The sequence below is a fragment of the Vidua macroura genome, chromosome 2 (genome assembly GCF_024509145.1).
Source record: "Vidua macroura isolate BioBank_ID:100142 chromosome 2, ASM2450914v1, whole genome shotgun sequence".
Taxonomy (NCBI): domain Eukaryota; kingdom Metazoa; phylum Chordata; class Aves; order Passeriformes; family Viduidae; genus Vidua; species Vidua macroura.
Window position 1 is genome coordinate 23,937,048 of NC_071572.1, and position 14,864 is coordinate 23,951,911.

Here is a 14,864-nt window from a genome sequence, read left to right on the forward strand (position 1 = left end):
TTGAGAAAGCTACTTGCATGATCTGGTCAACCCTTTTGAGAAAATGATGTTAAAAAGTTAGGAAGAGCATATGTATTGAACAATTGTCTTAGCTGCACAAGAATGATTGATAATTGTTTGTTTGTTTGTTTGTTTGTTTTTCCCCCAGAAATCACTTGCAGATATTATTGGGAAGCTGCAGAACTGCACACCACATTCCGTTCATTGTATAAAACCTAATAACTCCAAGCTGCCAGATACTTTTGATAATTTTTATGTGTCTGCTCAACTGCAGTATATTGGTGTTCTAGACATGGTCAAAATTATCCGACATGGGTATCCAATACGTCTCTCTTTCACAGACTTCTTGTCAAGGTAAACTCTTTCAAATTTCATAAAGCCTTTTTTCTTACCTACAGTACAAAGCCTTTTGTCATGCTCTGGTAGTGCTTGCAATGTTGTTTTGCTTATGAGACTTTCAGACTTTTTTCAAAGAAAATCTTGTCTGCCTGAAAGGCGTATTGGCCTGTTACTTTTTAATTGAACAAATAATGAACTTTAGGAATATATTTATAAATTGATGCATTTATAAAATTTATATTGATATGTAGAAATATATTTATAAAGATAATCAGAAAAATTAAGTTTTAAAAGTTTGACCTCATTAAAAAGCCCTTTTTTATAATTTATATCATTTGCATGATTTAAAATATATAAAATATTGCATATTGTCCGCAGATAATTAAAAAGGAGAAGGTGAAATAGTCTAATTTTTCAGCTTTATAGGTGTAGGTGTCATGGGTTTATTATTTTTATCTCATAGGCTGGATTTGTTTATGCCTGGTCATGAGGTACTAATGCTCATACCACAACTCCATTTCTATTATTGCTAGAAATCAGTGATATATTGAATTAATGTGAAAAGACAAAAAGGTCAGCTTCTGTCGGCAGGCAAACTCTTGTTCCCCATTCCTAGTTCAGTATTGGGATTTTGGGTCACTTAATTCTTAAAAGATTCAAGAAAGAAAGAGGATTGTCTTACCCAAGAAGTATTTGTTTAGCAGCCTCATGCACTCAAGAGAAGTTCCATCTCTCTGCATGTTCTACTCCTTGATTAATGTATATCAGCCGGTCATGATCTAGCTTATTTTACTTCTGAAAAACAGCATTAGCTGCTTACACATTCTATTTCTTTCATAAATAAACTGTCTGTGCCCTACCAAAATATTCATCCTCCAGTGTGAATCAAGCTGGGCAGGCTGGTTGAGGAGAAGATGCACATAATGGGAGATTTGGGAAAGCTTTCATGTTCTGAAATTCCATGGGCAATCTCTGTACAGCCATTTCTATATAACTGAACTGGACCTTCAAGGTACTATTGCATGAGCACTGTGCCACAACCTTTCCAACTGTTGGATCCTTACTGTGATTTCTGGCAGATATTTGCTTCCTTGTCACCCAGCCTCTTTCACTGCAATTCCCAGATACAGGCTGGGAGTTACCACAAGCCTAGGATCAGTCCTGGTGGGCAATGTCTAGGCTGCTGCTCTCTTTTGGAGGGTAAAGGAAATCAACCATGTGTACAAAGGTAATTTTCAGTGCCAGAGAACAGCACTCTTAACAGTATAGGGACAAGTCTGGCATATTTTCTTAATTTTGAAAAGTTTTTTTAAAAATGTAAATTCAGTCATTTTCATCCACGCCTTCAGGTACCTCCCAAAGGCAAATTTTTACATGAAAGTCTAGAGGACATCTGGTGTCTCACAATAAATATTTATTTGCAGTAACAAGAGTAACACAAGACTAGCAAAAAAACACCAACAATATGATGCCAGCAACACTTATGCTGTTAAAGTATTCTGATTTTGTTACTCTCTAATCTTTATCCCTTTTCCTCCACAATAAAGTACCTTTGCAGGTTTTTTGCAGCTGAGCCCCTGCTATTTTTACATATTTACATCAGGTCATAATAATTTTATTGTTACACATAAAATGAATTAAACAGTGATGGGGCTAGCATGGTGTCACCAAAAATGAAGTTCATTTTATAATATTCCCTGTGACTGTATATTGAACCTACTCAGAGGTTAGCAATAATGACTGCATACAGTCTCTCAATACTGCTGAATTTTTAGATTGGTGTGCAAATAGAAACATGGACTATTGAAAAAGACCATCAGCATTGTGAGGCTTTTTACAGTAGTCATTTGTGCCACACAGGCCAAAGCTTATCTTCCTTTGTGGAGTTTTTCACTTTACTCATCATGACAAGTTAACCTTCATATTCACATTCAGTGTATTTGGATAATTCATTCCATTAATAGTTTAAGAATGTGGCTATTTGTTCTTTTATTGGCTGAATGCATGAAATTTTTAAGCAGAAAATACATTATTAGACTGCATTTCAAAAGTAATGTCAGTTCTTAATGCTGTATGCTTTTTCAGCCAATGGACTGCAGGTAAGAGAGGAATATTGAATTCAGAGACTTTGAGTTACCTTTTCAAAAAGTTTCCTAAAAACCTTAATTTGTGCTGCATTTCTATATTGCCTTGGTAACTGAACAGGATATTTTTAGAAACCAGATAATTAGTTTCAGTGATGTTTTTTGTTAACTGTTTTGTTGGCTGTTCAGCCATACTCTGGTCTTGTCTTACTATTTTTTGATTGGAATGAGAAATGATTTTGTCATATTTCCATATGGGTTTACAGACCTGAAGCTGCTGGAATTTTTCACCTTTCAAATTCTTATTTCCTTTGCTGTCAAACTGGTATTTCTAATATTCTAAAGAGAATTTGTGGCCCTAATCCCAAAAGGAATTCCCAAAAGATAGGGAATTACTATCCTCCCTCATCATCCCTGCAGTTTTTCTGCATTTACTTTTTGGGTCTTCTTTATCATATAGGTAATGGGTTCAGAATTCAAAATAGCTATTAATTAAAAATTAAACCACTTTTTTTTTCTGCTTGCTTACAGGAAGAAAGGATGTTTGAATTAGGAGACTTTGTGGCAAAGGGATGGAATGTTGGAAAACCTATATTCTATCACCAATCAGACAGTAGCAGTTCATTCTTAATTGGATGAATTTGAATAAATTTCTACTGCTATCTAATTAGGGATTAATATTACTTGTATTTAACCTATTTATGAGTTCCATTTGAACTCCTACAGTGGCTTAAGAGAGAGGTAGCTAAAGAAATGTCATATTTTGCAAGAGCATATCTTCCTGGGCTACAAAGCTTAATCATTATTTCTGGTGCTATCCTTTTGGATCTACTGCTTCTGCTTCTGTCTTATCAAAGTAAAAGTTGCCAGCTGTGAGGTGAACCCCTCAATCACCAAAGTTTGCTGATCAGAAGAGAAATCTTGTGGAGATTCTCATTATTAAATGGAATCTGTGGCACTTTTTCTCAATGAATATATTAAAAAAAAAGAGAATTCATAACATCAGATACTATTAAATCCTGTTAAAGTAGGATAATTAAGAAATCATATATGTGTTTTCAACAGATTTGCCAGCTCCAGATGCAGTGTTTCTGCTGAATTTATCTGCAGTGTTGGCTGAATTTCTAAAGCGCTGTGAGCAGAGAGACAGGGATCAGTTTTTACCTTACCTTAAAAACCGAAAACCTTGAGTAATGCACATGTTACAGTCTTGGAAAAGTTTACCCGTATATTTTGCTTATTATCTTCAGAATGGTTCTCAGTGGACTATTTTTTTTTAAATTCTAGCCTTGCTTTTTAAGTCAAGGCAGTGGCATAAACAAATTTTTAAAGGGTTTAAAGTTTCCAATTTGCAGTCTAAATTGTTCACATAGGTAAAGTATCCTCAAATATCTTTTTTTTCTTGGAAGAAAGAAAACAGTAAAATAGCCATGTAATTAGCAACTATCTGCAGATGACTGTTTCTTTCCAGTATTTAGTGTTTTGATATCTTACTTTAAATTGTTTCTGTTTTAAAATATATCCAATTTAGAATAAGATATACAAAAAGCCCATTAATATAAACTGTAATTTATTATGGTTTTGGTAGTCGGTGCCATGGAATAGGAAAAGTAAGTATCAAGTGTCTGCACTGTTTCCAGTGCAGAACAATAGGGCTCAGAAACTCTCTGGGGCACAAACAGAGCCTCGTTATACAAGCTTAATATCTAGAATCTAATCTCTTGCATCAATTAATAAAATGGATCCTGGCTGACTTTTGTGTCATTCACCTCACGTGGTGCTCAAGGAAGACATGCAAAAGCCATTTTGAATATAAATTTTTTTAAAGTAATTATAGTGATCCAAGACCCATAAGGTGACCTCAGCAAAGTACAAGAATACTACTGTTCAGGGATGTTCAGGTAAAAATGAGGCAGTAAAGTGTTTTGTTTAACTCCCTCTGAAAAATTCTGTTTTGGTAGCATCCTCCTCTACAAACACTCCATGTTCTCTAAATTGAAATAGAAATTAAAATAATTCCTTCTTTCTACTTTAATGCTGCTCACCAAGTTGCTGAAATATACACAGTTCTTTTCTCTGTCTGTATTTCAATTTCCTTCCTTTCTTTCCTTCCTTTCTTTCCAAGGAAGAATTTATGCACTACTAACTCAGAAACAGGTTCACATGTCCCCATTTTCTTGTGTCTGGGACACTGCTTAGCAGTGGAGACTGCAAGGTCCGGTTACACAGGTCCTTAAATGAGGCATCTGTGTTAGCCTTCCCTGCCAGTTTACAGGAAACACTCAGAGCTGTTGAAGCTCAGGATAACCTCTGTGGATTACTGGAACTGATAAGCAATTTGAGCCTCTCACTTAGCAGATAAGAACGGCACGATTTCTTTGGCAAAAATCGTGTTGTTCAAAAAGTCCAAATTCTAGTGTCCTGTTCCTTGCATTTATTTCTGCATTTTTTGAGTGTTTCTCGGAATTTCATTACTGTCTCTCAGGTTTCTAGATGGTCTTTCCTGGGTTTAATTCTACCAACTTACCCTTATGTTTTCCATCATGGAGGTTCCATTCTGACTTCTGTTGCTGCTTAAGGAAGAACAGACAAAATTCATAGTCTGAAGGAGAACATGAAGGCTGTATGTAGATACATTTCTTACAGTATGATGGCAAGAAGAGATAAGTCACTAGAATATTATGATTTACTATTTCTAATAATCTTTTAAAATTTCTTAAATTGCACCAATCTAATCTTTAGTTTTACCCAGGCTAATGCAGCCATGAAGCTTTATAAGTAGTTATTTATCTTGTTAAGACAGTGTCAGATGCTTGTTTGGAGGTACAATGTCATGCCTTCTTCCTTCTCCTCCTCCTTGTCCTTTTTCCCTTCCCCCTTCTTCCCCATCTTCTCCTCTTTTTTTTCCTTCTTCTCCCTCCTTTCATAATCTAATCTTGCTCTCCGATATAAATAAGGTAAAAAAATCTAAATCACCAACTGTAAGCTTTATTAAAAAATTGAAATAAAGAGTTAGCATTCTGATGATTTTTTGTTTTAAAGTAACTTCAAAAGATGGTGAAACATCAATTTTAATAGGAAATATTAGGAGGGAATTATATGGAACACAATGATAATGGATTCTTATGGTAATCATAGCAGTAAGGGTGAAAAAGGTATGTTCAAAGACTGTTCTAGTTACAGGTTTTCCTCTGATTTTGGTATGAAGTTCCTAATTTGTTCTTCAAGCTGCACTAAACTGCAGATCCTGAATTCTGTACTTCTAGTCAGGGCAGCATTAATTGATAATTAAATGCTCCAATAGTGGTCTTTACATCAAAACTTTAGCGCTTCAGCATACTAAATTATTATTAACTCTTTCAAATAATTGACTTTGCTAAGAGATCATTCTGAAGAGATATCTTGTTTCCTCAGGAAAGATTATGTTAATGCTGGTATCACTGCTTAGTCAAGTAATGTCTGTCCTTTTCCTATAAAGCCCTTTTTAATAGCTATCGTAATATTTTCACCAAATTCATGCTATTAGCTGATGATGTATTGCACAGATGTGTTGTTTACATTTGTAAATCATATGTGTGAGTCATCATTGTATATCCAAACTCCCTTTGTCCATAAACATTTTGTTGTTGACTTTTTTCCTCTTTCTTTCCCCTCTCCCTTTTTTTAAATCTTGAAAGCAGGGAAGCTACAATGTTTTATAATATATAATTTTTGAATTTAAAAAGTCAGCAGAACATTTCAGACTCTCATGAGTAAGTTAGGGCATTAGTGAGAATGATGTGCAGAGCAGATTGCAAAATGATGGGTCATCATCACACTAGCCCTTTCAGCTTTATTGTCTGCTATGCAGCATCAGTAATCTCATAGAGCACTACATTGATACATGCCATGATACCTTAAATCTTTGCAAGGAGAGCAAGAAGCAATCTGACCAGTGCTACAAAAGCAGTATTTCATTAAAGTAGATGTAATGATATCAATTTATATCAAATGGCAGTCTTGCCATTGTGGAGTTTGTCGCTTCAGACGTAGAGCTGGAAGTGATATTTCTGATTGAGGATAATCATTTTTATTTGTCTTTCTTTCAGAATGCAAGCAAAGGTGAATAAATGAAGTATCTTAAAGTCATCAGTTTTGAGGGCACTTTAAATGCAAATTCATAAACCTGGTAATGACTAACTAACTTCCTGTGAGAAGTGAAGGTCATCCTTGAAGTTTAAAACTGTGATTTTCAAAATGTCTATGTCCTTGGCAATTTTGGTAATTACTATAGAATCACAGAATGGTTTGGATTGGAAGGAATCTTAAAGATCATGTTGCTCCAAATGACCTGCCATGGACACCTTCCACTTTACAAGGCTGCTCAGAGCCACTTCCAACCTGGCCTTGGACACTTCCAGGCATAAGGCATCCACATCTTCTCTGAGCAACCTGTTCCAGTGCCTTTCCAACACCACAGCAAAGAATTTAATCCTAATATCTCATTTAAACATGTCTTATTTCAGTTTAAAGCCATTCTCCCTTGTATTATAATTTCCTGCCCTTTTCAGAAGTCCCCCTCTGGCTTTCTGTAGGCCACCTCTAGGTACTGGGAGGCCACAGTAAGGTCACTCCAGAGCCTTTTTCCTCCCCAGGGTTAACAACCCCAGCTCCCTCAGCCTGTTTCCATAGAAGAGGTGCTCCAGCTCTCTGACTATCTTCATGGCCCTCCTCAGGACTTGCTCCAACAGGTCAATGTCCATCTTGTTCTGAGGACCCCAGAGCTGGACACAGCTCTCCAGAAGGGGAATCACAAGGGCAGAGTAGAGGGGCAGGATCACTCCCTTGACCTGCTGGTCACACTTTTTTTGATGCAGCCCAGGATGCCGTTGGCTTTCTGGACTACAAATGCACGTTGCCAGCTCATGTCTCATCTCTCATCCACCAGCACCCCGAATTAAGCACTTGGATAAAGAAGTGTCATTGGTTAACCCTAGCTGGCAGCTCAACCCCTCATGGCTACTAGCTCATTCCTTCCTCAGCAGGGTGGGGGAGAGAATTAGGAGAGAAGTCAGAAAACTCATAGGTTGAAATAACTACAATTGAATAGAGAAAACAATAAATTAAAAATAAAGAACTCATTTTCTACTTCCCATTGGCAGACAGGAAAGTATTTAATCATGAATACTGGTGACTTGGGAAGACAAACACCATCACTGTGAAAGTCCCTTCTTCCTTTTTCTACCCTCAGCTTTTATTTGTTCTTTTCCTTTCACCAACCTTTTGGATAGGGGAACCCAATTTAGGATAATTTACAGCACTCAGAGTTACTCTATTCTAATTCCTCATGAAACCTTACTGATAGGGGTTGATTATACTATAGGAGATGACCAGAAGCCAGAATGCTCTGGCATTCTCCCTTACAAGCCTACAAATGGAGTAAATCACCCTGGGGAATTTCTGAGATCTAACTAGGTATTTGGGACTGTCTTAGAGGCTACAGACCATTTCAAATCTACCTGTACAATGTGATAGTGTAGTGAGAGTTACCAAGCTACTCATATTATGGAAAAACTAAATAGCTCTTTGCATGCAGTCTGACTGTAGATGGACTCTTCTACTCCCCTTGGAGTTGTTTCTTTATATTCATTTATCTTGTTCTCCCCATTAGGTCCTTTTTTGATATTTTAGAAACAAGAAATGCACAAGATAACTTCATATGCCTTTGGTGACTTGCCTAATTAACCAGGACTTAATTTGTAGGGTGTAAAGAAAAGTGATCACTTTTAGGATGGGATCCAACTGATTAGTCTTTTAGGTTTATCCATTTTTGCAGGTATTTCCCAGAATCAGTGTAGCTCCATTCTATGGCTTTGTAACAGGGTCTAAAAAAAAATCAGAGAACATTTTGGAGTCAAGACAGATGCAGTTTTTGAAGCTGTACCATGGCATCATCAGTTCCCTCGCCCACAGAATTAGTCTTGTAAATACAAAGTGTCAGTGCTTATGTTACATGTCACAGGGTTTGGGCTGCGAGGATGGAAAAGCTGCTGGGTTTTGGGGCTTTAGTGAGAGTGCACAAATGACTGACTATAAGAGAAAGGAGATTCTCTTTTGACTGGAGTTTTCAGGGGAAGATTAGACACCTGACTTTATTTAGAAGGTATCTAGATATATTTTGAAGGCAAAAATAAATATCAGCATTGTTTGATTGGGCATCTTCAGAAGCTTATAATGCAACCCTCATTTGCTAAAGCAATTACAAATGTGTAAATGTGTGTAAACAATTTAAGTCAGTTGAATTATTCACATCTGTCATACACTTAACAGTTCTACTGAAGATTGACAGGAAAAGGGGTCCCTTGAGCAGGAAGATGTAATTAGGTCATTAAATAGCCAGATATAGGGAAATAAAAATGACATGGCCAGTTAAGTCTGATGGTTCCTAACTTTCAAATGTTTGGTATGCAATCTGAATAATCTTCCAGCATTATGTATATTACATTTACTATAGAATGCATAAAACTTAGTGAAGCTTCTTGCAGAGTCTATTGTTTCGTGCAATGAGAATGTCCCAGTTTTTAGGCTGTTTCAGTGACAATCTCATAGTATTGTTCTCCCTCCACTATTAGGTGCATACAAATACATTAATTTCCTTAGGCAACTATAAATCTATTGGGCACACACAAGCATAATTCTGGCTGAACTGTTTCAGCAGTTCTTGTGGTTTTCTTTATTTGAACTTCAAGATCTGTGAAATTTTAAAATGTTTATTTAATTTCTAGATTAAAGTGCCACCCTTGGTACCTCTGCTTTCCACTACCACTTGACATTTCTTATCCCTCAGATTTAATAAAATGTTTATTGGATCACTAAATAACCCTTACAATCCTTATAAAAATCTATGCATGTTTTACATCTGTGAATTTTAAAGCTTGTGCTATTTCTAGACATGGAGAAATGTTGTCACAAGGTGCTACAATACCTACCGCACTGGATAGTATCATAAGTATGGATTATAAAAATAAATAGAATTATATTTGTACACAAATAAGTATAATGAAAGTTCTTGACCCGTATCTCACAAACTGACTGAGTTCGACATGCCTATAACAAGCAGCTAATAACTTTATTTCAGAACCTTAAGGTTCCAACAAAAATCTTTATTGAGTACTTCATAATTTGCTGACATCACATAATGACAAAGATAATGGACATAGATTTATGTGTGGTAGTAAGAAATTCAGTTAAATGCCTGCCATAGAAATAAACCTTTTAAAATATTATCAACCACTAATGTTTTCACTAATCTTTATACATTGAAACTCTTCTAAGGAAATGCTTGTTAGAATTACTGACCTCCTAAATTAATACAGCATATATTTAAAATAAATGCTTTAAAGAAGTAAGTATGTAACACATTCATTTATGCCAGTGGCACTATGCAGGAGCTTTGAATTATCAGATTAAGGTGCAAATTGTCCCATTGATTAATTTTACTGTACAGTTTTAAAATAATTCCTTTTTATTTATTGTTTAATTAAATATGTCTGTGTGATTTCAGTGTTTAGAAAAATATTAGTTGATCTTCAGTGCTGCTTTTTTATGGTCATAGGACTTGTATAGGTCATAGGACTTGTACAGATGCAGTCCAGCTGCCTCACACTCAAAAACAACTGTGACCCTCCTGCTGTTTCTTCTTTCTGTGACTGCAGCTGTTAAATTCTTTCCACTCAACTCAAATATTCATGGCACCCTTTTTCTCCTCATGCATATCTTGATATTCTTTGCAACCAGTTAATCTTCAGCAAGAGAACCTGGAATGACATTTCCTAAAGCTAGATTTCCTAGTCAGGCTGAATAATAATAGGCAATTTATACTGGTGATATCTGAGAGCAAACACAAAATCCTATGCAAGCATGCACGTAAAATCCCTTTATGATTCTTAATCACTGGATCTTACTTTGCTTTCTTGTTTAGACCAATGTGGCATTAATTTTAAATAATCTGTTTTAGCAGAATTACTCCAGCTGTATTACACTCTTCATGAGAGCAGAATCTGGTCCACTCTTGGCACATGACCTTAGTATATCTTGAAAAACGATGCTCTTGTATGGTTTGTCTAACCATTATACAATCCAGAGCAAGGAGAATCCCTGTTACCCAGACTGATAGTACTCACAGGGTTCAGAGGCACAAGGGGAAGCTCTCACAGAAGAGAGCAGAAGTAGAGATGATCTCACAGAGAAGCTGTTTTGGCATATGGTTTAAAAAGGTCCAAAAATCCTTCCCCATAATCCCAATAAATATTATCTAAGCTACTAGTGAGTACTGTGGGAAGGCTTTTTTATGTTCCCATTCCTCTTTGGCTGAGTACTGGTTGCATAGGAGAAAAAAACCACCAAAAGGAATGAAGAAATAAAAATGGAACAGCAAATCTAATCCTACTCAAATCTAATCCTATTTCTCATTAATATCACAGTTTCCATTTGACTCTGGTTTTACTTTCTGCTTCTGCAATATACAACTTTCACAGTATATTTATATATATATTCATGCCCAAGCATGAAGAGGTAGTTAGCTGTGGAAAAGACCTACCTAGCAAGAGCTAAAGGTAAACATTTGCTGAAGTAGAGTCAGATGTATATGTTTGTAGATGTACTAGAACTGTTTGTTTGCTCAATGCTAGCATATTTCTGAGACAATGTGTGAGTTTTGCCAATTTTTAAAGTAAATAGGTTTTACATTGTTTTGTCAATATGAAATAGGAACATCAGCTTTAAGTAGGATGGTGCAAAAGTATTGTAAATCTTTAGCAAATCTTTAGCAGATGTTGCAAATTCATATTTTGTATTTGCATAGTTGAATCCACTAATCCCAAGAGCTGAACTATAATTTATATTCTACTCACTATTCTGCTGCCACATTGTCTGAGATGAGAAAGCCTCTGCTTAATTACAGGAAGTATATGAATAAATAATCCACGACTAAGACAAACATATCTTCATTACTTCTTTTCTTCAGAAACTGAAATTCAGATGTCTGGAAAAGATTAAGGGTCACAAAGCCTAATGCAAAAAATCCCATAAAACTCAGAAAAAAATACTTCTTCCAATTAATTTCTTTATCTTCTGTCATAAGGTAGTATGAGAAATTTGAAATCATCTGAGAAATTTGTCTTACTTTTTATTCAGTTTAAATTAAAACATCCCAAATGGCCACTTCTGCAAAGATGTTTTGATTCAGTGGACTTCATAGTCATGACCGTCCCTCAAAAGTCTGTACTGAGTTCTACATTGGCCCAGTGAGTGACTCACATTTGAGCCACTGTAAAATTTTATTCTGGGGATATTCTGAGTATTCTTCCAGTTTTATTTCTTAGTCCTAAATTTTGCTCTTTCATCTCAGTTACTTGTCATTTATTGTCACTCTTGAGTATATTTTTTCCACATTAAATCTTGCTGCCTATTTCCCCATGACCCCCTGTATAGGAAGTGAATTTTTAATTGTTGAAGTAAAAATATCAGTATATTTCACCAGAAGAAAATCCAGAGGCATATATAAAATCAAGGTAAAACTACAGTTACTGGTCAGTTTGTTGTAAGGTCACTTTTAGCATTATCAGTTTTCCAAAATTGCTGTACTTTTATTTTTTCCCTTAATTTTTATTGGTCTGCAGATCTAGACACTTAAGACTGTGTTTCTTGATATCAATTAAGATATTAAAAAAAATAATATATTAGGCAGGTACTGTGAAGTTTTGGTTCATTGCCATATATACTTACTAATTGTTTCTGGTACAATGCATTTCATGGTCACATTTACAATATTCTGAATTATTTCTGTAAGTCTCTATGAAGCAGCCTTGGTGCAAAATTTTTCATAAAGAGGTGAACATTATAATCTTACTCTGAATTTTTTGTAGTACTAAAAAAGAAGCCCCAAATGCAGTCTGTTTGATATAATCTGTTATTTCTAAAAGCATCATTTTCTTCTTCACATCTGAAGATTTATTCTCTCAAAATTTTTAATATGTGCTTTGGTTCTTAATATTTTTGCTCTATCATAAGATATTTATGTTATATATTGACAGAATTGCTTTTGTTTTCTTGGAAACTATAATAATCTATTTCCTCTTTTCTAATTATCTGGAATTTCCCATGTTCCTCATATTTCAAAAATAATTACGTTTTTCCTTCAAGGAAAAAAGAATATAACAGAGGGACGAGGAATGAATAAATATTTATCCTTTATAAAAGGTAACATTAATAAAAATTCCATCCTATTCTTTGTTACTCACTGATTTTATAAATTTTCTACTGAAAAATTTTCAGGCAATCTCTCTTCAGCAGATAGGCTCTCTGGATGTTTCAGCTTTCACTTGATAGACTTTTCAAATAAAACCTTACCTAACCCACTCTTCCCAACCTCCCCAAATCTAAACAAACAAAACTAAAAATCCTGAGTTATAAGCACATAGTGACAAGTTTGGCAAACAAAGCCCATTACTTTCACATATTTCAGATGTCAACAATTAATGCTTGTCAAAGAGAAAAGGAAGTATAGAAAAGGGAAAAGAGACAATTTACTGAGACAGCACAACCTGAACCTTTATGATGGCAATTTTTGCATTTCTTCTAGCAGAAATATGGGACATCATTTAATTTGATTGCTGCCTTTTATTCACTACCTTTTGAATAGATCTTATTAAATCATACCAGTTTACCTTGGCAAACAGAGTACATTGTAGTAAGCAAAAAAAAAGAGAAAATTCAGCTACAACATAATGAATTATGCTGACAATAAGAGTGTCACTCATTTTTCCTTACGTGAGTTGTGTTTGGATATTTAAAAGTAGATAACTTATCACTCTTTAAAAGCAGTTACCTGCCAGCCATAGGTGATTTTTATTTTTTAAGCAACAAGACAAAGACATGGAAAAAAGGAGCTTCCTTCAGGAAAGATTTGATTTGTGGTGTTAGAAACTATCCTCTTACTGAGGACATTGGATTCCAGTCAGTAGCTGCCTCTAATTTTATTATTTTTGGTGTTTCTTTCTTAATTAGGCAAGAGAGAGACTTGAGAATAAGAACAGTAAAACAACCAAGCAACAAAAGTAGTTTTGTGGCTTCAGTTCAAAGACATCTTTTATTAAGCTATTGATTTGGATCTGCTTGTTTTCCTGCCCTTTGTACTTACCGTGTTTTTTTTTCCTTTAGAGTCTTCTGTCACGTTGTGCTATTGAAATTGAGTGAGTCATGTTTATTCCAATGCTTAAAGATTTGCTGTGCATACAGAACTGGGAGTACAGACCTACAGCCCAATTGTGCACACTCTGTGTAAATCAAATAACGTGCTGAGCCTTAGAATATTGCTGTGGGTTACTGTGCCATAACCTGAACCGCAGAATATTCTGTCTTGGGGAAAAACAGCCTGTGGATCTTGTCAGCTGTGCACTTAGGGAGGTGAGGGAGAAAATGATTAGATAACATCCTTATCTGTGAAGACCCAAGAGAACTGAGTTTTCCCTATTCACAAGCTATTGGCAGCAGTATCTACTCCAAACAAACAAAAAATTTTCCTGATAGAGCACATCATTCAGAAGCAAAGGAAGAGAGGTCAAAGCACATTTCTGCAACACCAGAGAATCCTGGCCAGTCTGTACAGGCTTACAGTGTGAGTCTGTCTAGCCAGAATATCTTTCTTCTGTTTATGTTTCTGAAAATGACATGTTAGGACAAGGAGGGTGCTAAAGGAAAAAGCTGGGGAAAATGGATTTTCTCTCACACTGATGTCATGTGGATGGGTACTGGGGAGACCCTCCTTCACCCTGATAGTAGTGTTCAGTGTCTCAACTTGTAACTAGAAGAAATTTTGCATTTACTTCCTAATCAACAGTGCATTAGTCTTGGCATAGCAGTGGAGTGGTGTTGATTCAAATTAATCCTTTAGACCTCCCTGTTTTGTATTTTATTTTGGATCCCTTAGGGAATGAGTTGCTCTGGATAGCCATGAAATACTGGGGATTTTTAACTTCCTGGCTATGAAGGAGATTCACTTTGTCTGATATTAGATGTCTAGGCTGGAGGCAAGAGCATCTTTACACTCAGTGGAAAGACATGATGGTCTTACAGTGCACAGTTCATCTAACCTATTGTAAACATCAATATTAAAGTGAGGAATATGACACCAGAATACTCTAATCTTAAGTAAGTCTAGACAAGTGACTTGTCAATTCAAGTTTAGCTGAAATGTATTTCACAGGAATAAAGACCTTTTTTTAGCAAGGTAGCACTGAGTATGCTTTCTGGATTCCTTAGGATCCTCTCTAAACATTCTGCATTATCTACTGGGGGCAAAATGTGTGACCTGTCAGGTGAGAAGAAGCCTGGTACTTAATTGGTGTGTTCATTCACTTCAGAGTGAATAAAGCTGGAGTGCTAGGGGAAGAATTCTCTGTG

General features: G+C 35.7%; 1 protein-coding gene across 1 annotated transcript in view; it reads left to right on the forward strand.

The window, feature by feature from the left end:
* The window catches only part of MYO16 (myosin XVI), a 354,523-nt gene that overhangs the window by 277,315 nt on the left and 62,344 nt on the right, over window positions 1–14,864 (forward strand). Inside the window, exon 27 of the mRNA XM_053971244.1 lies at window positions 149–354. Coding sequence (XP_053827219.1) covers window positions 149–354 — 206 coding nt within the window. The remainder of the gene's footprint in view (window positions 1–148; window positions 355–14,864) is intronic.